Source organism: Sinohyriopsis cumingii, chromosome 1, assembly GCF_028554795.1.
Source record: "Sinohyriopsis cumingii isolate HCF-2022 chromosome 1, ASM2855479v2, whole genome shotgun sequence".
NCBI classification, from domain to species: Eukaryota; Metazoa; Mollusca; class Bivalvia; order Unionida; family Unionidae; genus Sinohyriopsis; species Sinohyriopsis cumingii.
In genome coordinates, this window is record NC_142961.1 from 173,325,804 (window position 1) to 173,348,840 (window position 23,037).

At 33.7% G+C, this 23,037-nt stretch overlaps 1 protein-coding gene across 1 annotated transcript in view; it reads left to right on the forward strand.

The window, feature by feature from the left end:
- The window catches only part of LOC149808398 (neurexin-1-like), a 335,258-nt gene that overhangs the window by 233,382 nt on the left and 78,839 nt on the right, over positions 1-23,037 (forward strand). The window contains exons 9-12 of the mRNA XM_089976649.1: positions 2,517-2,591; positions 14,207-14,396; positions 20,270-20,838; positions 22,222-22,341. Of these exons, the coding sequence (XP_089832775.1) occupies positions 2,517-2,591; positions 14,207-14,396; positions 20,270-20,838; positions 22,222-22,341 (954 nt within the window). The remainder of the gene's footprint in view (positions 1-2,516; positions 2,592-14,206; positions 14,397-20,269; positions 20,839-22,221; positions 22,342-23,037) is intronic.

The following is a 23,037-nucleotide window of genomic DNA, read 5'->3' on the forward strand; positions in this document are numbered from 1 at the left end:
CATGAACTTCTCTATTTTGTAACTTTGTATAGGATTGAAATGGCATGGGATTGGTACCAGTATATCTTTAAAGCACATTGCGTGCAAATATAAAATTTATGGGAAATAACTGCAAACAAAAAAGAAAATTTTGTATATGGATAGAAAATTTATGTTGTAAACATTTGTATGAGTTTTGCTAATTCATGAGATCACAGTAATTTTTTTATTTTAAAATTTAGAGATAGCATTCATATTCAGAATTAACATTTGAGGTCCAAAATACAATCCATGCACTGGCCGCTGTTGCTTTACCTATACAGGTTCTAACAAATTGTTTCTAATATTATTCCAAAGAATTGGTCACTGATAATTATTTCAGATAAGGAGTCAGGGGCTGCTTCTCATATGTCTGTCTATCTTTCCATCTATCCGTCTATCTATCTGTCTATCTGTCTGTCTGTCTGTCTGTATGTATGTATGTATGTATGTATGTATGCATGCATGCACAGGGTATAATGACACATTAACATAATACTGGCAATAAAGTTTTTTTCTATATACCAACAAAGATGTAGCAAAGATAAAGACAAAAATGGGGAAAATACATAAATTACAGAGTCGTTATTTCTATACAAACCAATGTTATCATTATTTCTGTACAAACCACAGTCATCATTATTTCTATACAAACCATAGTCATCTTTATTTCTATACAAACCAGTCATCATTATTTCTATATAAACCAGTCATCATTTTTAGCTTAATTATCATAGTCAAGAAGAGCTTATAGGATGGCCTCTTATCTGTTTGTCATCTGTTGTCCAGCTTCCACTGTCATCTGTTGTCCTGCTTCCATTGTCTGTCATCTGTTGTCCATCTTCCACTGGAATCTATTGTCCTGGTTCCATTGCCTGTCATCTGTTGTCCAGCTTCTTCTGTCTGTTTTGCTGTCCAGCTTCCACTGGAATCTGTTGTTCTGCTTCCACTGTCTGTCATCTGTTGTCCTGCTTCAACTTTCTGTCATCTGTTGTCCTGCTTCCATTGTCTGTCATCTGTTGTCCAGCTTCCACTTCTGTCATCTGTTGTCCTGCTTCAACTTTCTGTCATTTGTTGTCCTGCTTCCATTGTCTGTCATCTATTGTCCTGATTCCACTGTTTGTCATCAGTTGTTCAGCTTCCATTGCCTGTTATCTACATATTGGAACACGTTTATTATTTCTTCTCATGTACTTCGAGAATTACTTTACTCACACATTCATGCCAAGGTCACATTGGTCCTAAGTGAAAATGGTGCTGCCCAGATGTCCAATATGGTCACCAGAGTAGCCATCTTGAAAACCTTGTTATTGCTATTCATCTGGATTGAATGGTCATATCAACATGAGCTTTTCACCAAAAGACATTTTATGATGTCTATCTGGTCCTTAATGGAATGGTGCCAATCTGTCTTCCAATATGGCCACCACAAGAGCCATCTTGAAATCTTTTTGCTATTCTTCCTGAATGCAAAATCATATAAACATTGTCATTTCGCCTGTAGACTCTTTATGATGTCATGTTGGTCCTTTTAGAAAATGGTTGGGCCTGGACATCCAACATGAATCACCACAGTAGGAAAATCTTGTTGTCACTGCTGATGTGACATCAAGTATATCCACCATGGCATCCATCTTGAAAAGCTTTGATGTTGCTACTCCAAAATGGAAAGCCATAATGGCATGGGGTTTTCATCAGAAAGACAGTTATGATATTTAGTTTGTCCTGAATGAAATTGTGTTGCCACAATGAACATACTAAAACATTTGTCACAAATTCTCCTGAATGGATGGTCATATCAGCATAGTGTTGTACCAAAAATCTTCCAGTAGTGTCTTATTTGTCTTAAATGAAAATGATGCTGGTCAAAGTGGCAGATTTGACAAATCTTATCATTTATGATTATTGTACATGGTTTTATCACTCAGTAGTTTACAAAGTAGAGATTCATTCCAGGTAAAAGAGCATCAGTCCCTTCAAGGGACTTTTGTTAAGGGTGGAGAGCATTGAATTTAGCAAAGATTTGTGTTAAGGGTGGGGAGCATTGAATTTTGCAAAGATGTGTTAAGGGTGGGAAGCATTGAATTTAGCAAAGATTTGTGTTAAGGGTGGGGAGCATTGAATTTAGCAAAGATTTGTGTTAAGGGTGGGAAGTACTGAATTGAGCAAAGATACATTAGCTGCCCCATACTATGTCATATACTGTCATATATGGGATGTCATTATACCAAGTACATGATTAAACTGTATCTGCTGCATATTTCATGTTTTACATTTATAATTTGTGAATTTAAATTTTGAGTACATTCTTTGTGTAATATCACCTTAGCTTGAGAAATTTTAAAGCAATGTTTCAGTTTTTACATGTATGAGATGCTAATAGGTTTCCTTTACTACAGAATTTAGATTTAATGATATAAACAATTTATTCAGGCCTTATTCTAAATCTAAAACAATGTGTTATGTATTCCATATTGTAGTATATGTTTATATTCCAGATGTGATTCCCAGCATTGTTACAACACTTCATGTATCAACAATTCTACTTGGATCAGTGGGACCAATGTTATCAGGTATGTACAGCTCCTGTCAAGTTAAAACCAATGGGACCAATGTTATCAGGTATGTACAGCTCCTGTCAAGCTAAAATCAATGAGACCAGTGTTATCAGGAATGTATAGCTCCTGTCAAATTAGAATCAGTGAAACCAATGTTTTTAGATATGTACAGCTCCTGTCAAGTTAAAGTCAGTGTGATCAATTTTATCAGGTATGTACAGCTCCTGTCACACTAGAATAAGTGGGACCAGTGTTATCAGGTATGTATAGCTCCTGTCAAGCTAGAATCAATGAGACCAGTGTTATCAGGTATATGTACAGCTCCTGTCAAACTAGAATCAGTGAAACCAATGTTTTTAGATATGTACAGCTCCTGTCAAGTTAAAGTCAGTGTGATCAATGTTATCAGGTATGTACAGCTCCTGTCAAGTTAGAACCAATGGGACCAATGTCATTAGGTATGTACAGTTCCTGTCAAACTAGAATCAGTGGGACCAGTGTTACCAGGTATTTACAGCTCATTTCAAACTGGGATAAGTGGGACCCATGTTACCCGGTGTTTTCAGGATGCCATTTGGTATAGATGAAGTCAAGCTAGGATCAGTGTGCCCCATGTTATCAGGTATGTACAACTCTTGTCAAGCTCTCTACACATTCAGAAGGAAGGAAGTCAATACCTTAGCATGGAAAGAAACAAGACATCGTTTATGTCCTCTCAGTCTCAAGGTCATGTGTAATCTTTAACAGTATACCAACAGTAGTGGACCCAGCATTATTTCAGGGCATGGACATCATAAACTTCATGTCAAAGTCAAATAAGAATTTAAAAAAGAGACAAGCTCCATCAGTTTCAATGATTTAATACAGAACATGAAATAGAAACTAAGAAACATGGGATTTAAATGACTGAAATAGAATTCATGTCTTTGATTTTAAGTAGGTTTCATCAGTTTAAATCTTTGCTCTGTAGAGTCCAAATGTATCCAAATAGTTTATTGTTATTATAGATTAAACAAGTCTCTCTCAGAATCAAAATTCAATAGAAACTGAATGTGTGTGGCTTACTATTCTAAGTTAAAACAAATAAACAAACACTTAAAGCTTAACTTGAAATATCAGTATTGTTTAAATTCAGAAAAAGTGTAAACATTTACAAATACAAGTGCTAAACAACATGGCTGCTTGGACATCATTACCATTTTTATTTTAACAAGTTGATTTGTTTTAAAAGAAAAATTCACAAATGGCCAGAATCTTCAGTAAAATGAATATTGTTCTTTGTTAAACTCATTTCAAAATGGAATTAAAAACATTGATTTCTACCTTCATAAGAACAAACATAACTCCAAAGAAAATTAACACATAATAAATGCTGAAATTTTAATATACTTCATTGGTAGAATTATTATTTTATGCAGTAAATATTTTATATGTTACTATTAACTATTAGAGTTGTAAAGAAGTACAAATCCAGTTAAAAAGCTCTGTAGTAAAACAATATATAAATAGACTATGTTATGAAATGTTAATTTTAAGGCAGCATGATTTCCAAACACCGTGGAATAAAATTTATGAATAAATAGCTTTTAGCACATTTTCCTATAATGTTCACAAATATTCTCAGTGACAGAACATGTCATTTCAATTTACTGTATAGGATCCTACTGGGTTGTGATGAGCAATAATGTAAGCAAATGCCAGTCAGAAACTGTGTGCCATAAAACAGCATAGTGATGCATTGAATCCTTGAACTCATTTGTCTTCAAAGAGATTGATGGGAATAACATGTTGTTGTTGTTGTAGGATTTAACGCCATTTTTCAGCACAAGATAGGCTATACATGGCGGCCAGTATAACTGGTGGAGGAAGAACCCTGGAAAACCCAGGGAAGAACCACCGACCCACGAGAAGCTACCGGCAGGCTTTCCCATGTACCAATGTTAGCCGAGCCTTGGACTCGAACCCACACAGACAGAGGTGAGATGGCAGTGATCCGTAACGGAGAGCGCTTTAGACCACTCGGCCACTCGGGGCCCCGGGAATAACATGGTCATAGTGGGAATAATATGGCCATGGTGGACTAAGGCAAACACCAGAGTAGTTACAATAGCAAGACGTTAGTAACTATGCATAGCATTATGGTGAATGAACTCTGACATGCACAGACCAATGTAACTGAGCTCTAAACATAGATATACTCTACTAAATGGCATCCTAAAATGGCATACCAAATGGCAACATAAAATGGCATACCAAATAACAACCTAAAATGGCATACCAAATGACATCCAAAAATGGCATACCAAATGGCAACCTAAAATGACATGCCAAATGGCATCCTAAAATGGCATAACAAATGGCAACCTAAAAGGGCATCCAAAAATGGCATACCAAATGGCAACCTAAAATGGCATACCAAATGCAACCTAAAATGACATGCCAAATGGCATAACAAATGGCAACCTAAAAGGGCATCCAAAAATGGCATACCAAATGGCAACCTAAAATTACATACCAAATGACATCCTAAAATGGCATAACAAATGGCAACCTAAAACGGCATCCAAAAATGGCATACCAAATGGCATCCTAAAAACACTGGAAGGGGGTCCAATGCAATAACCAAAATGAAGGTTGAGAGTTATATGGAAAACAAATCCAAACATATACATAGAATAACTATGAGCAACTTGTGTCCAATATCCGATATTTCAAGTTAGCAAGTTGTCATTTGAGCTCATGTTCAATAGGCCTGGCAAATATGGTTGTTTTGAATCAGTGATATTGACACCCCTCCAGAAAATAATGCCACACCCCTCCCAGTTAATAACAACACATCCCTCACAAAAAATATCACCACACCCCTTCCCAATAATAACACTACACACCTCCCAGAAAATAACACCACACCCCTCCCAGAAAATAACAAACCTCTCCCAGAAAATATCACCACACCCCTCCCAGAAAATAAAACCACATCTCTCCCAGAAAATAATGCCACAATGCTCCCAGAAAATAACACCACATTCCTCCCAGATAATAACACCGTCTCTGAAATTCCCGTAGTCACACACCCCATATATTACTAGTTAGAAACCTGATATTGGTACTGCTATATATTTGACTTTTTCCCCACACTAAGATCCCTTTGGTCATATGTACTAAGAATCCCTTTGGTCATAGGATCCATGGAATTATATCCACAAGTATGTTGAAATTACATCCATGGGTGTGTTGGAATTACATCCATGGGTTTGTTGGAATTATATCCATGGGTGTGCTTGAACTATGTTCATGGGTGTGTTAGAGTTATATCCATGGGTGTGTTGGAATTACAACCATGGGTGTGTTAGAATTATATCCATGGGTGTGTTAGACTTGCAACCATGGGTGTTAGAATTATATCCATAGGTGTGTTAGAACTACAGCCATGGGTGTGTTAAAATTATATCCATGAGTGTGTTGGAATTACATCAAAGGGTGTGTTGGAATCATATCCATAAGTGTGTTGGAATTACATCCAAGGGTGTGTTGGAATCATATCCATTAGTGTGTTGGAATTACATCCAAAGGTGTGTTGGAATTAGTATTTTTTTAAATAAATTTTAATGTCTTTTTATGTGAACAAGTTTAAATCCTCCCTATACAGTTGACATTTATTTTCCATGTTGCTTTCAGTGTTCCTGTGGGTAATTTTGGATCTCCCTGGTTTTCTTTTTTAACTGCATCTTTTATTCATGTTCTAGCACCATTATTACTATCAGTGAATGGCATTGTGGTATTACTTGATCTTGAGACATCTGACAAAAAGAAGATATACAACTATCTTGTTATGGCTACAGTTACACCATAAGGTCAGGAAGTGTATTGATTAATGGCCATGCATCAGCAACTCAACTTTATTATGTTGTACCATTGTCTCCTGTCCTAGTCAATTATTAAGCAGAGTTTTCCTTGAAAATTCTTTAATTTTCTTCTGTTTTCTTAAGAAGAGAAAGTATTGGCTTGAGTGGAAGGAGATGAGAAATCCACATATGCAAGGATTATAGACTAAAATAACTTTTCATTTCCTGATATTTAAGTGCAAATTTGAATAAGCCCATTTTCAAGTTTCCTGTATTTAGAGTACTTCAATTAATGGATAATGCAAACTCGGTACATTCTAGGGCTATCGCATGAAATCATGTAGTAATAGTTGGAGCTGATATATTACATCGAAAAGAATTCGGTCTACATACAGTTTGTATCATACATAGAAAAGAAATTGGTATATGTATTGTTTGTACCATACATAGAAAAGAAATTGGTCTAAATACAGATTGTACCATACATGAACCATAATGCAGTGTTATTATTTAAAATGGCAGTCAGCAAAACTTACATTTATGATGGCTTTTTGTGTGTTTTAAATCTGCCATCACACATCAGATGTATGTTCCCATTGACTTTCCAAACATTTTACCATTGGATAGATATGTTGTTCAAACCTCTAAGATCATGTTTTTTTCTCATCATAGAAAATGATTTTTCTGCATCTGCATTGTCAAGCATTCATTGGCCATGCTAGTTCTAATACTTAAGCATGTTAGTTACATTTGGAATTCAGTTCTGCATTGTCAAGCATTCATTGGCCATGCTAGTTCTCAGTGGCGTCACTAGGGTTGGTGTCACCCGGTGCGGTAAACTCATGGTGTCACCCCTCCAGACTTCCACCATGGATTTCTTCTTCTTAAAATAAGTCCACAGTATAAAAATGACAAGAACAAAAACAAATTAATTGAAGGTCAGAAGGTGAAAGTATTTAAGAACTGTAACAACGTTAAGTTACAGTTATTTTTACATTAAACTTACTTGCAGACTGCATGGTGGCACCCTGTGCCTGCTAGTCATGTATTTAACTATGATTGGTTATCTGCTTATGAAATCCGACTAGACCGAGCAGTGTGTGCTCTGTAAAATTTGCAATTTTTCATTTTGGTGTCACCCTCTGAGATGGTGTCACCCAGTGCAGTCTGCACACCCCCCGCACCCCCCTAGCGACGCCACTGCTAGTTCTAATACTTAAGCATGTTAGCTACATTTGGAATTCAGTTCTGCATTGTTCAAATGCTGGGTGGTGTTACTATGTTGATTTATGTCATGCCACATACATTCCACTAGTGAAATAATAATTATGTTTTTATGTTTAACAAAACAAGGAGTAAAATCAAACTTCAAGAAATGCTGCCACAGATCATAAATCAATGAAAAATTTCATAAAAATGTCTTAAGGCACAGAAGAATAATATTTTTTTTCCTTCAACACATCATTTTGGTTTACCTAACTTTGAATGAATTGGGTTGTTCCACTTCATAGACTTTACCTATGCAAATTAGTCTAATATATGACTGGAATATGTCAACGAGTGTATGTCACCTTTTTTTATTTCCATGTTAATTAACTACATTCATATTAAAATATGCAGATTTTCTGGGTCAAAACAGGGTATGAAAAAGGACCTAAGTAGTCAAAATACATATTGTCACAAGTGGTGCCTTAAATTTAATACAAACACACCAAAATTTTGGTTAATCTATAATATCACAGTTGGAGCCTTTTCTTCATGTGCATTTTATTCATCACGTGAATTACCCTTCATCAAGCATTTGCTCTGTGAATTTCATCCCTTTCAAGAGTTATTTGCAATTCTACTGGTTACAGTTTGTATAGCCTTACATTAATGCTCTGACTCTACAGACGTGTTAGCATAGCTATTCTCTTTTTTTTAGAAGTATTTTCTAGCTTGGTTGGTATCAAGTGAGAATTATTTCTAGCTTTGTTGTTATCTAGTGAGAATTATTCTCTAGCTTGGTTGGTATCTAGTGAGAATTATTCCCTAGCTTGGTTGGTCTCTTAAGTGAGAATTCTTTTCTAGCTTGGTTGGTATTTAGTGATTATTTATCCCTAGCTTGGTTGACATCTAGTGAGAATTATTTCTAGCTTGTTTGGTATTTAGTGAGATTTATTCCCAAGCTTGGTTGGTATCTAGTGAGAATTATTTTCTAGCTCGGTTGGTATTTAGTGAGAACTGTTTTCTAGCTTGGTTGGTATCTAGTGAGAATTGTTTTTGATCTTGGTTGGTATCTAGTGAGAATTATTGTCTAGCTTGGTTGCTATTTAGTGATAATTCTTTTCGAGCTTTGTTGCTATTTAGTGAGAATTATTCTCTAGCTTAGTTGCTATTTACTGGGAATAATTCTCTAGCTTGGTTGCTATTTAGTGGGAATAATTCTCTAGCTTAGTTGGTATTTAGTGAGAATTATTTTCTAGCTTGGTTGCCATTTAGTGAGAACTGTTTTCTAGCTTGGCTGGTATTTAGTGAGAATTATTTTCTAGATTGGTTGGTATTTTGTGAGAATTATTATTTCCTAGATTGGCTGGTATTTTGTGAGAATTATTTTCTAGATTGGTTGGTATTTTGTGAGAACTATTGTCTAGATTGGCTGGTATTTAGTGAGAATTATTTTCTAGATTGGTTGGTATCTAGTGAGAATTGTTTTCTAGCTTGGTTGGAATTTAGTGAGAATTATTTTCTAGATTGGTTGGTATTTTGTGAGAATTATTTTCTAGATTGGTTTGTAATTTGTGAAAATTATTATTTTCTAGCTTGGTTGGTATTTAGCGAGAATTATTTTCTAGATTGGTTGGTATTTTGTAAGAATTATTATTTTCTAGCTTAGTTGGTATTTTTTGAGTATTATTGTCTAGATTTGTTGGTATTTTGTGAGAATTTTTGTCTAGATTGGTTGGTATTTAGTGAGAATTATTTTCTAGATTGGTTGGTATCTAGTGAGAAATATTTTCTAGCTTGGTTGGTATTTTGTGAGTATTGTTGTCTAGATTGGTTGGTATAAGGTGAGAATTGTTTTCTAGCTTGGTTGGTATTTTGTGAGTATTGTTGTCTAGATTGGTTGGTATTTTGTGATAATTATTTTCTAGCTTGGTTAGTATTTTGTGAGTATTATTGTCTAGATTGGTTGGTATTTTGTGAGAATTATTGTCTAGATTGGTTGGTATTTAGTGAGAATGAATTTCTAGATTGGTTGGTATTTTGTGAGAATGAATTTCTAGATTGGTTGGTATTTGGTGAGAATTAATTTCTACATTGGTGTCTAGGTATCCCTAACCTTGCAAAAACTGGTCTACAGACTTGTCTTGATTCTATTAATTGTTTTTATCAGATTTCTTTTAATGTGACTTGTGCAGTTTTTATCTCAGAAAAACGCAGCAGTTTTTCTTTTTATGTTGTGTTTATTCACCAAACACCAGTTATTTCTCATAAATTAGTCTAGGATGGTATTCCTTGTTATTATTCTTATTAATAACAATCTTACCAAGCTGAGGTTTTGCTTATTATTGATCTCCATGTCTCAAATAAGCCTGGTTGATGTCACGTTTGATTTATTTTCAAAATTATTGGGTTGTTTTAATTCTTTAAACCTCGGTATTCAGCTTAGCATTGCTTACCTTTTCCACTAAAACATCATTGTTTTAATTCTTAGAGACAACGCCTAGAAAAGATGAATTAATGCTGCTATTAAATTACCAAAGACTTAATCCATGCAACAAAAAAAAAATTTTAGTTGATGCAAGCTTTTTGTGATTCTTCTTTTCAACATTTCCTTGCAGCAACGTCTAAGCAGGGTATGATTATGAGTGGCCATAAAATGCACCCTTGGACACCCACCCCACTTATTTATCTTGTACAGGCTGCATGAGGACAGAAGGTTGTCCCTTTTGCAGCCTATGGTCAGACGAGGTCTGAGACTGTGCTAACACCAAGACATTTATAAAGGAAGGAAAATAAGTTCCTACCTTGTCTTCCTCTGAATTTTCAGAGTTTCATTATCTGTTTCTCTTGTGTCTCAGAGAAGGATTACCAAACTCTTTGTAAACTCTTTGGGTTAATGGGGCCCCTCCCAATGGAGGTAATAAACAGGTTGAGATTGGGTCACACCTCCCATTAGGAAGGTACAGCACCATCTGCATTCCGTGAGGGCAGAGAGTGAGTCAACCCTCCCACGAGGGAGGAGCATAATCCTTTCTTTTCCACTAGGACATATAGTGAATTGCAGCCCCACCCATGAGGGAGGAGCAGCACCCTATTCTATGTTGATGTCTAGAGAATCAGATCTTGTTCCATTTTGTCTATGTGGGGATGAATTTCCACATGAGCAGAGGTTTAGTCCTTCAGGACAGAGTTGACCAGATACCATCCTTGTTGGAGACACTGATGTCAGCTTCTCATTTTCTTTCTCAGTTGAGGACCTTGAAGTGCACAAGATTATAAGCATTTATACAAATTTGGAAATGTGCCCCAAAGGTAAAATGAGAAATTTTTGACATACAGGTTTCACAAATTCTTAATTATGGATCAAAAGTATAGAAATTTACTGAAGTAAATGCTTTTGAATGTTAATTTGCCAATACATTATTTTTACAAAATTTTCTTTGAGTTAAATAAAAAGTTACTCAGAATAGTTTTTTATAAGGAGTTTTGGGGAGGATGTCTTTTTAGATGATTATATTTTACTCCATTCTGAACTATTATATTAGCTTTCTCATCCAATAAAAGAATATATCGATTTATGATATATAATATAATTATTATTGGAAAGATAAATGTGACAATCTTGGTCTGTGGAAAGTGACTGGAACATTCAAGTTTTCTTCTGTTTTCTTCTCTTTATTTATATTTCTAGCTGATGAGTTGATTCGTAAATGGTAGTCTTCATTCATAGACTCTTTTTTTGTATCTTAGATTTTAAATAAATTTGTCATCAAATTCAGCTACAAGGAATATTTGGAAAGAAATATAGTAACATTGATGAAATTTAGAAAATTATCTTGAAAAGTAAAAAAATAAGTGCTAATACTTTGCATAATGAATCACAATATATTGCACTAGGTCAAAGAATTTGTATATTTTTCTATGCGATGAGCATCACTTTATATTAGAATGTCAGTGATATTTGCTACTAAAAAAAGAAGTATATAAACTCTTTTTTTATGGAATGGCACAAGTATGTTGAAATTTATTCAGTTAATAAATTCTATCAAATCTGTTGAGGTTAGAAATCTGTGAAATGATTGCCATGATGAATGGTATGTAACATGACATGATTTTGTTTTATATTACTGTTTTATTATTATGTTTTTACATAAAATGACATGAGTTTATATTTTATTTATTTTGTTATGTTCTATGCTCTCTGTCACTTTCATCTCATCTCCATTTTATTGTCTGATAAATGCATACAAATTGATGACACTTTCAGTTTTCTCCCAAAAGAGCTTGTATTTAAATCACATGCATGTACTTGAATAAACATTCTGGTGAATTTTAAAGGTCACAGAATAATATCTGTCATATATATATATATATATATATATATATATATATATATATATATATATATATATATATATATATATATATATATATATATATATATATATATATATATATATATGTATATATATATATATCAAAGGCTTCAAACATCAGCCATGTTTGTCAGTCAGGCTGATTTGGTTAGTGATATCAGTTTCTGACATCCTCCATGTTTGCGAAGTTCTTTTCTGTTGATTAAATGTCTGTACATTTGGTGGATTTGTTTTTGTGTATGCATCATATTTGTCACAATCAATTTATTTAACTTAAATTTACATGTATATACTTGCTGATGGCCAATCAGCTAAATGTGAATAAAGGTCTATATTATATTATAGTGTCAGTGAAGGTCTATATTATATTATAGTGTCAATAAAGGTCTATATAATAGTATAGTGTTAATGATGGTCTGTATTATAGTGTCAGTAAAGGTCTATATTATATTATAGTGTCAATGAAGGTCTGTATTATATTATAGTGTTAATGAAGGTCTATATTATATTATAGTGTCAATGAAGGTCTATATTATATTATAGTGTCAGTGAAGGTCTATATTAAATTATAGTGTTAATGAAGGTCTATATTATATTATAGTGTTAATGATGGTCTGTATTATAGTGTCAATAAAGGTCTATATTATATTATAGTGTCAATGAAGGTCTATATTATATTATAGTGTCAATGAAGGTCTATATAATATTATAGTGTCAATGAAGGTCTATATTATATTATAGTGTCAATGAAGGTCTATATTATATTATAGTGTCAGTGAAGGTCTATATTATATTATAGTGTCAGTAAAGGTCTATATAATAGTATAGTGTTAATGATGGTCTGTATTATAGTGTCAATAAAGGTCTATATTATATTATAGTGTTAATGAAGGTCTATATTATAGTGTCAGTGAAGGTCTGTGTTATATTATAGTGCCAATGAAGATTTCTCTTGCAATCTTTTCTTTCTCTAAGACTACTGTAAATTGTATTTTATTTGTGATATATCCTGTTCAGGTAGGTGTGAACCATTGGGAGGAAATTTAGTCAGATGCAATTTTTTAAGTCATATTGATAACCTGATACAACTGCTGAAATGTAGCTTTCATTTTGCTGTCATTGTTAATAAAACACATAACTTTTGGACAGAAAGGGGCATAACAAAAAGCAACAGAATAACCAGTAATAATTAATAATAAACCATTTTGTTAAATATTGTAACAGGTAGGATTTAAAAATAATTGTTTATTTTATGTACTAATGCACATTTGAGCCCAGTTCCAAGATTATGTAAATACTTTAGCTCAGTACCATGATCACATACATACTGTAGCCCACTACCACAGTTATATAAATACTGTAGCCCAGTACCACAGTTATATATATATTGTAGCCCAGTACCACAGTTATATAAATACTGTAGCCCAGTACCATGATTATGTAAATACTGGAGCTAAGTGCCACAATTATATAAAAGGATGGTCAGAGTTGTACAGTTCATTGTCACTGATAAAGATTTGTAGATAAAAAAAGTATTTTCTTTTATTTGTACATTTAATTAAATGATCACTTGTTTTGGATTACATTTACATCCTCAAGTGGATTACAAGATATCCTCTTATTCAGAGGAAAATTCACAATCCTCCACATTCCCCCTATCAGGGTCAATTTACAACCACATTCCCTTCTATCAGGATCAATATACAACCCTTACATACCCCCTATCAGGGTCAATTTACAACCACATTCCCTTCTATCAGGATCAATTTACAACCCTTACATACCCCCTATCAGGGTCAATTTACAACCCTCATATCACCATCTATCAGAGTCAATTTACAACCCTCCATATTCCCCCTATCAGGGTCAATTTACAACCCTCACATCCCCCTCTATCAGGGTAAATTTACAACACTCCATATTCCCCCTATCAGGGTCAATTTACAGCTCTCACATTCCCCCTATCAGGGTCATTGTACAACCCTCACATTCCCTTCTATCAGGGTCAATGTAACATACTATGACATCATTTTCTCACCAGAAAAGCAGCATTCCTTACAACTGTAGGAGTTTGAGCTGCCATTTTGGATCAAATGGGCTAAAGTGCAAATAGTATTTATATATAAACTCTGTATTACAAATACAAAAGTTACCATAGAACTTGTTTTAAAAGCAGTTAATATCTGAACATTGTATCTTGCAGATGACTTGGCCACTTCAGGACAGACCTCCGATTTTAATCTGGTGGATGCAGGCGTCAAAGTTCAGAATGACAACCAGATTCGTCATCATAAGGGGTTTGTTGGTGCCATGCAGAATTTCATCTGGAATGGTCAGCAATACTTTGAGATGGCTAAACAGGGCAGGGTACAGGACCTGGAAATGACCGCTAGGTATGTTAGACTTATTTAACAAGTTTTTTATTGGCTTTTTTATATCTCTGCCATATTAGGGTCAGTGAAAATGCTTCTTTAATTGCTGTTACTGACAGAAAGTGCTTCTGTCAAAAAAATTTAAAAATGAAACAAGAAAAACATTTCTCACTATCTTGAACTTACTTTCTGTGATCATTCCAAAACTTCTATTGCAAACATAAAAGTATATAATTTAACAGCAAGTAGGCATATAAGAATATCAACTTACATCAGGGTTTTTTAACAGATGCTAGTGCAGTAGGTATGTCTCATTCAGCCAGTGAAACTGTCAGTGTTTACATGAAACATGATATCATCTCGTCATCATAGTAAATACTTTGTCACCTTATCTCATTAACCAATCAAATCACTTTTCAAAATGTTGGGAAAGCATTTTTCTAACGTTACAAGGAATACCAGTACTCATTTTTTCCAGACCTTTCTGACATTTTAACAGTACAGTGTTGTCTCATTTATCAGACTTTCTGACTGTATGCAATACAGTGTTGTCTCATTTATCAGACTTTTTGACTGTATGCAATACAGTGTTGTCTCATTTATCAGACTTTCTGACTGTATGCAATAAAATTTTCAATACAGTGTTGTCTCATTTATCAGACTTTCTGACTGTATGCAATAAAATTTTCAAAACAGTGTTGTCTCATTTATCAGACTTTCTGTTATCTGGCCTCCACTTGTATAGAGTCTTCTCTCATCTATAAGACTTTTTGCTCTGTGACCTCCACTTCTATACACTGCTGTTTCATTTATCAGACTTTCTGACTGTATGCAATAAAATTTTCAATACAGTGTTGTCTCATTTATCAGACTTTCTGCATTATGACCTCCATTTATATACAATCTTGTCTCATTTATCAGACTTACTGTTATCTGTTATTTTGTCTGTCTGTCATTTGTATACAGTGTTGTCTCATTTATCAAACTTTTTTCTGTCTGATCACAACTTGTATACAATGTTGTCTCATTTATCAAACTTTCTGTTGTCTGACCACCACTTGTTTACAGTGTTGTCTTATTTATCACACTTTCTACTGTGTGACCTCCACTTGTATACAATGCTGTTTTATTTATCAGACTTTATGTTGTCTACTACCACTGGTATACAGTGTTGTGTCATTTGTCAGACTTTAAATTGTCTGACCAACACTTGTACACAGTGTTAAAATAAACATCAAGATGAATAATTTTATCCTTCTGGATAACACAATTTGTCTGAAGCTTTCTCCCACTGGACCCTGTGATTGGATAGGCATGCATCAATTAGATCCAAAAGGGTACAAAATTATAGTATATCTATAAAGATATTTAATACTGGGGTAAGTTTTAAATTTTGTTCCACAAGAGATTTGAATGCATGTCAATATATATGATTATTGAAAATGATTTCTTAAAAATAAAAGATGAATGCACTGGCAACAATTGGGTTTATTTGATATTCTCAGTGATAACAGATGTGTCTTGCACAGAAATAATTCTGAGTCATGTGATAAGTTTATTGAGCTAATAATGATGTTGTCACAACTGAGAATAACTTACATGCAATGTAGACATAATAAACAGAAAATTGTAATGAACATGCTTCAGGTTGCTACATTGTGTATATACAGTACAAAAATTGTGAAAAGACAAAGTGGAATATTTAATGTTTTATTCTCTAAGTTGTCATGTATTTGTCAAATCAAACAGGTCCATGTTTCATGCAGTAAATTAGATTATAATTAATTTTATTTATAATAAACATTCTCTAATTTTCTTTGGGGTTCTATTCCAAATGTGTGACCATGAATATTGAAAGCATTTCTTACAGAGTCTTTTGTCTTGTTTTACAACAGAAACATGGTTAGCTGAAATTGATCCTAATTTGAAAATATAGCCTTGTTTTTTTTTAAATAGTTCATTGAGACATTTCAAAATTTGGGGCTATATTATTTCCTAACATAAAAAAGTTCATTGAGATATTTGAGGCTATATTGTTTTCTGACATGAAATAGTTCACTGAGATATTTGAGGCTATATTGTTTTCTAACATGAAATAGTTCATTGAGATATCTGAGGCTATATTGTTTTCTGACATGAAATAGTTCATTGGGATATTTGAGGCTATATTGTTTTCTGACATGAAATAGTTCATTGGGATATTTGAGGCTATATTGTTTTCTAACATGAAATAGTTCATTGAGATATTTGAGGCTATATTGTTTTCTGACATGAAATAGTTCATTGGGATATTTGAGGCTATATTGTTTTCTAACATGAAATAGTTCATTGGGATATTTGAGGCTATATTGTTTTCTAACATGAAATAGTTCATTGAGATATTTGAGGCTATATTGTTTTCTAACATGAAATAGTTCATTGAGATATTTGAGGCTATATTGTTTTCTAACATGAAATAGTTCATTGAGATATCTGAGGCTATATTGTTTTCTAACATGAAATAGTTTCATTCAACTTCAGATTCAAATTGTTATTTTCCAGTCTGGTTTTTGGTTGGATAATGCTCATTAATACATGAATCTTGTCTATATTTACTTTTTTCAAATTTCCATAATTCAGGATTCTATTCTAAGTATGGCTATCTGAAAAGAGACAATTCTAGGTCTAATCTTTGCTGTTTGAGATCTGTTAAAGGGGTTTAAACTGCATATAAGTCAGTAGATGAAAAAAAGTTGCCTGTTTTCAGTGGCAGGGATCATTTATGAAAATGAGGAAAAGGAGTGGGCTAAGGCTTCATCCCAGTGGTACTCCACATGTAATTGGTTCTTCTTTAGAAAAACTGCAATTTATTTTGACACACTCTTTTCTCATTGTTAGATATGATGTAAACCAATCAATTGTTGAATTGTCACATTGATAAATGCTCAATTTGTTGATAAGAATATCATGGTCGAAGGCTTTTCTAAGATCAACTTTTATGGATCCAACTAATTTTTTTTGATCTATGGCAATAACCCATCTATCTATTATGGAAACCAAGGCTGTCTCACTGGAGTGGTTTTTCTTTGAACCCTAATTGGTTTAGGTGATTTAGGTCATAGGTTAATAGATGCATCAAAAAATTGTCATGTCAGGTAGTTTGGAGAGAATTGGTAAGATAGTTATAAATAACAATATTATTCATTACATTTACATGAACCATATATATGTACTCACTCATGAGTCCAGTTTCAAACTTCACAGACCAAGATCTGCCATCACATAATGTGGCAGCATATTTGGGTCATTGTATTTTGTTGGGAATAATCAGTAGAACAAACAACATAGACCCTGATTTGCAGCTGCATTATGTGACAGCAGATCAGGATCTTTACTGTTTTTGGCTTGACTCCATTTATAAGCAAGTATATACATATATACCCTTGAATCTTGGAGCTACTGAGATATTTTATACTGCCACAAAATTAAAACTATTTCAGCTTTGTCATAAAAATGTCTCCGGTCATCTTATGATGTGTTTGCATTGGTTCTCTAAGATCAACCTTGATTTTTATTGTATTTGCTATAAATACTTATATTATTTGAATTATAAGCCATAAATTTATTTTGCATGCATTCATTATGTTTTAATATAGGATGGTTTTATGTGTATTTAATTTGCACTCTTTGTTTGTTAGGTTTTCATTTTCTTACTTCATGATATACTTTGGGTTATGTAAAATTGTATCTCTTAGCTTACCTTCTCCAGGATCAGAAACAGTTCTGTAAACATCATTGTTTACCTTTTTCTGACAGAAGAATACATATTAGGATTATTATTTTAAGTTGAGTCAAGAACATTTGTATTGTTCACATAGCTAGACCTGGCATGCATGATGATTGTCACATTGGGCAACAAAGCTTCTAATTCTAATTAGAATCTTCTAGAAGCAACCTTTTCAGTTGCATAGCATTGTCTTGCTGTAAGACAGTGATGATGTGTATCATTGTGTCTTGCTGTAAGACAATGATGTTTCATGTGTCTTGCTGTAAGACAGTGATGATGTGCTTCATGTGTCTTGCTGTAAGACAATATGTTTCATGTGTCTTGCTGTAAGACAGTGATGATGTGCTTCATGTGTCTTGCTGTAAGACAGCGATGATGTGCTTCATTGTGTCTTGCTGTAAGACAATTATATGTTTCATTGTGTCTTGCTGTGAGACAGGAGTGATGATGTTCCTCATGTGTCTTGCTGTAAGACAGTGATGATATATTTCATTGTGTCCTGCTGTAAGATGATGATGATGTGCTTCATTGTGTCTTGCTGTAAGACAGTCATTGCATCATGCTTGAAGACAGTGATGATGGGCTTCATTTTGTCTTGCTGTAAAACAATGATGATGTGCTTCATTGTGTCTTGCTGAAAGATTGTGATGATGTGTTTCATGTTCTACTGCTTACTCTTAGCAAACTGAATAGAACCAGATACTACACAGGCAGATCATGGTCTGTGCTTGTTCCACTGCCTACTCATAGCAAACTGCATAGAACAAGATAATACACAGGCAGATCAGGGTCTGTGTTTGTTCTACTGCCTAGTCCTAGCAAGCTGCATAGAACAAGATAATACACAGGCAGATCAGGGTATATGTGTGTTCTACTGTCTAGTCCTAGCAAACTGCATAGAACAAGATAATACACAGGCAGATCAGAGTCTGTGTTTGTTCTACTGCCTACTCCTTGCAAGCTGTATAGAACAAGATAATATACAGGCAGATCAGGGTATATGTGTGTTCTACTGCCTAGTCCTAGCAAACTGCATAGAACAAGATAATACACAGGCAGATCAGGGTATATGTGTGTTCTACTGCCTAGTCCTAGCAAGCTGCATAGAACAAGATAATACACAGGCAAATCAGGGTATATGTGTGTTCTACTGCCTAGTCCTAGCAAACTGCATAGAACAAGATAATACACATGCAGATCAGGGTATATGTGTGTTCTACTGCCTAGTCCTAGCAAACTGCATAGAACAAGATAATACACAGGCAGTTTAGGGTCTGTGTTTGTTCTACTGCCTACTCCTAGCAAACTGCATAGAACAAGATAATACACAGGCAGATCAGAGTCTGTGTTTGTTCTACTGCCTACTCCTAGCAAGCTGTATAGAACAAGATAATACACATGCAGATCAGGGTATATGTGTGTTCTACTGCCTAGTCCTAGCAAACTGCATAGAACAAGATAATACACAGGCAGATCAGGGTCTGTGTTTGTTCTACTGCCTACTCCTAGCAAACTGCATAGAACAAGATAATACACAGGCAGATCAGAGTCTGTGTTTGTTCTACTGCCTACTCCTAGCAAACTGCATAGAACAAGATAATACACAGGCAGATCAGGCTATGTACATTTTACAGTGGTTATAGCATCTGCCTTGGATGTGGGAGGTCACAGGTTTAAACCCTGGCCAAGTCATACCAAAGACTTATACAAATGGTACTTGCAGCTACCTTGCTTTACATTCAGCATTAAGAGGTTAATGTTAGGACTGGTTGATCTAGTGTCAAGATAATTAGACTGGGTGGGACATGATGCCACATGTTAGTGGCATGATGCCTGAGTGCTAGACATCACAAAAAACTGCCACACTGCAGACAGCAGTATGACTGAAAAATCTTATGGCTATGTTAAAAATCTAAATCACACACCCACACACCTCCACCTCTCATGTGTGATATCTGGAAGCCAGGCTAAGGAAGGCAACTTTCAGGATAATTAAGCTATAGACAAAGAAGCTAATTGTCAGTGTTACTTTTCTAAGTTAAATTTTTTTATAATGTTTTATACATCACAGAATTAAATAATGCAATTTATTTACCAGCATCCTAAATGTCTTCTCTATCTTTATTAGGTATGATGATGGAGAATCAGTGATCCTTGACCCAGTGACCTTCAAATCAACAGCTTCCTATGTTGTACTACCTCAGTTACAAGCAGATACCTACTTTTCTGTGTGCTTCAAGTTTAAAACTTTAGGCCCAAATGGTTTAATTTTATTTAATGGAATTTCAGATTATGATTATTTAGCCCTAGAACTTAACAATGGATATTTGTACTATTCATATGACGTGGGTGGGGGCTCACAACGAATATATGTCAACACTGCAGAACCACTGAATGACAACAAATGGCATGATGTATCCCTGATACGACCAATGAAGGAGAAACAGATTATTCGTGTTGACAATTTTCCGGCAACAGTGGAAAATATGGATCGTAACTCTCCAACTGAATTCAATCTGAAGGGGCCACTCTACCTAGGGGGTGTACAAAAGACAATGTACATATCACTTCCTGCAAACATAAAATCTGGTCATGGTTTCCAGGGTTGCATGGCAACACTAGATATAAATGGTCACAAGTACAACATCTTGAGAGATGCCATTAATGTTGAGTACTCAGTTACAGTAGGATGCAAAGGTAAAACTTTTTTATGATTGTACTGAATCATACGATTCTATAAGATGATAGATTTTTATGTTATACATCTTTTAATGAAACTAATGGACAACTGATCAGCAGACTCACTTGGAAAAGTCAATTAACCTGTATGATCATATGTACAAAGGTGTTTAGAATTAACCTGTATGATCATATGTACAAAGGTGTTCAGAATTAACCTGTATGATCATATGTACAAAGGTGTTCAGAATTAACCTGTATGATCATATGTACAAAGGTATTTAGAATAACCTGTATGATCATATGTACAAAAGGTATTTGGAATTAACCTGTATGATCATATGTACAAAGGTATTTAGAATTAACCTGTATGATCATATGTACAAAGGTGTTTAAAATTAACCTGTATGATAATATGTACAAAGGTGTTTAGAATTAACCTCTATGATCATATCTACAAAGGTATTTAGAATTAACCTGTATGATCATATGTACAAACATGTTTAGAATTAACCTGTATGATCATATGTACAAACGTGTTTAGAATTAACCTCTATGATCATATGTACAAACATGTTTAGAATTAACCTGTATGATAATATGTACAAAGGTATTTATAATTAACCTGTATGATCATATGTACAAAGGTATTTAGAATTAACCTGTATGATCATATGTACAAACATGTTTAGAATTAACCTGTATGATCATATGTACAAACATGTTTAGAATTAACCTGTATGATCATATGTACAAACATGTTTAGAATTAACCTGTATGATCATATGTACAAAGGTATTTAGAATTAACCTGTATGATCATATGTACAAACATGTTTAGAATTAACCTGTATGATCATATGTACAAACATGTTTAGAATTAACCTGTATGATCATATGTACAAAGGTATTTAGAATTAACCTGTATGATCATATGTACAAACATGTTTAGAATTAACCTGTATGATCAAATGTACAAAGCTGTTATATAAGTGATTAGTTGCACTGTATGAATGAACATCAAATATGATTTTGAAATTTATTTTTGTTTTAACATAAAATGAATAACAATTTAGAGCCCCTTGTATATTCCATATTATTTGTAAATGAAATTTTGTACCATGACTTTGTTTGTAAAACCTGAATAAGAATCAACCCAGCAGTCCTATTGAATAAACAAATGTATCAGATCTGATAGGAAATTTCTTGGCTTCAGCACAGTTTTTGATGAACATTCAGATGGCTTTATTAAAACACTAAATAAGGAAAGTGAGAAACTGTTTAAATTTGACTTAAAACATCATGAAATCTTGGCAATCCAACCCTCAAATCCTACAATAACCCTTCCTCTGTAATTGTGAATCAATATCATGTTATATATATCTATATATATATATTTCAGAGTCAGGTATATCATGCCAACCTAGTTCCTGTTACAATGGTGGACGCTGTGTCCAGCAATGGAACTCATACGTATGTGAATGTGAGATGACTTCATACACTGGACCCACTTGTAGTGATGGTTAGTTAACATAATGCATATAAAAGATGGCTGTTTTTTTTACCATATGAACTTGTTTACAACTTGAATCCAACAGCAAATGGCATAGACCCAGACCTACTGTCACATAATGCACCAGCAGATCTCTGTTTATGCAGTTTGCTAGGAGCAACCAGTAAAACAAACAAGATAGACCCTGATTTACTGGCAGATTATGTGATAGCAGATGTGGTCTATGTTATTTGCAGTTGGACCCAGTTATAATTGAGTAATAAACTTATGATTGAGTAATATTTAATTATAATTGAGTAATAATAAACTTATGATTGAGTAATAATTAATCATAATTGAGTAATAATAAACTTATGATTGAGTAATAATTAATCATAATTGAGTAATGATAAACTTATGATTGAGTAATAATTAATCATAATTGAGTAATGATAAACTTATGATTGAGTAATAATTAATCATAATTGAGTAATGATAAACTTATGATTGAGTAATAATTAATCATAATTGAGTAATGATAAACTTATGATTGAGCAATAATTAATCATAATTGAGTAATGATAAACTTATGATTGAGCAATAATTAATCATAATTGAGTAATGATAAACTTATGATTGAGCAATAATTAATCATAATTGAGTAATGATAAACTTATGATTGAGTAATAATGGTATGTAAACCATCTCCAAAACTTTGATGGACAA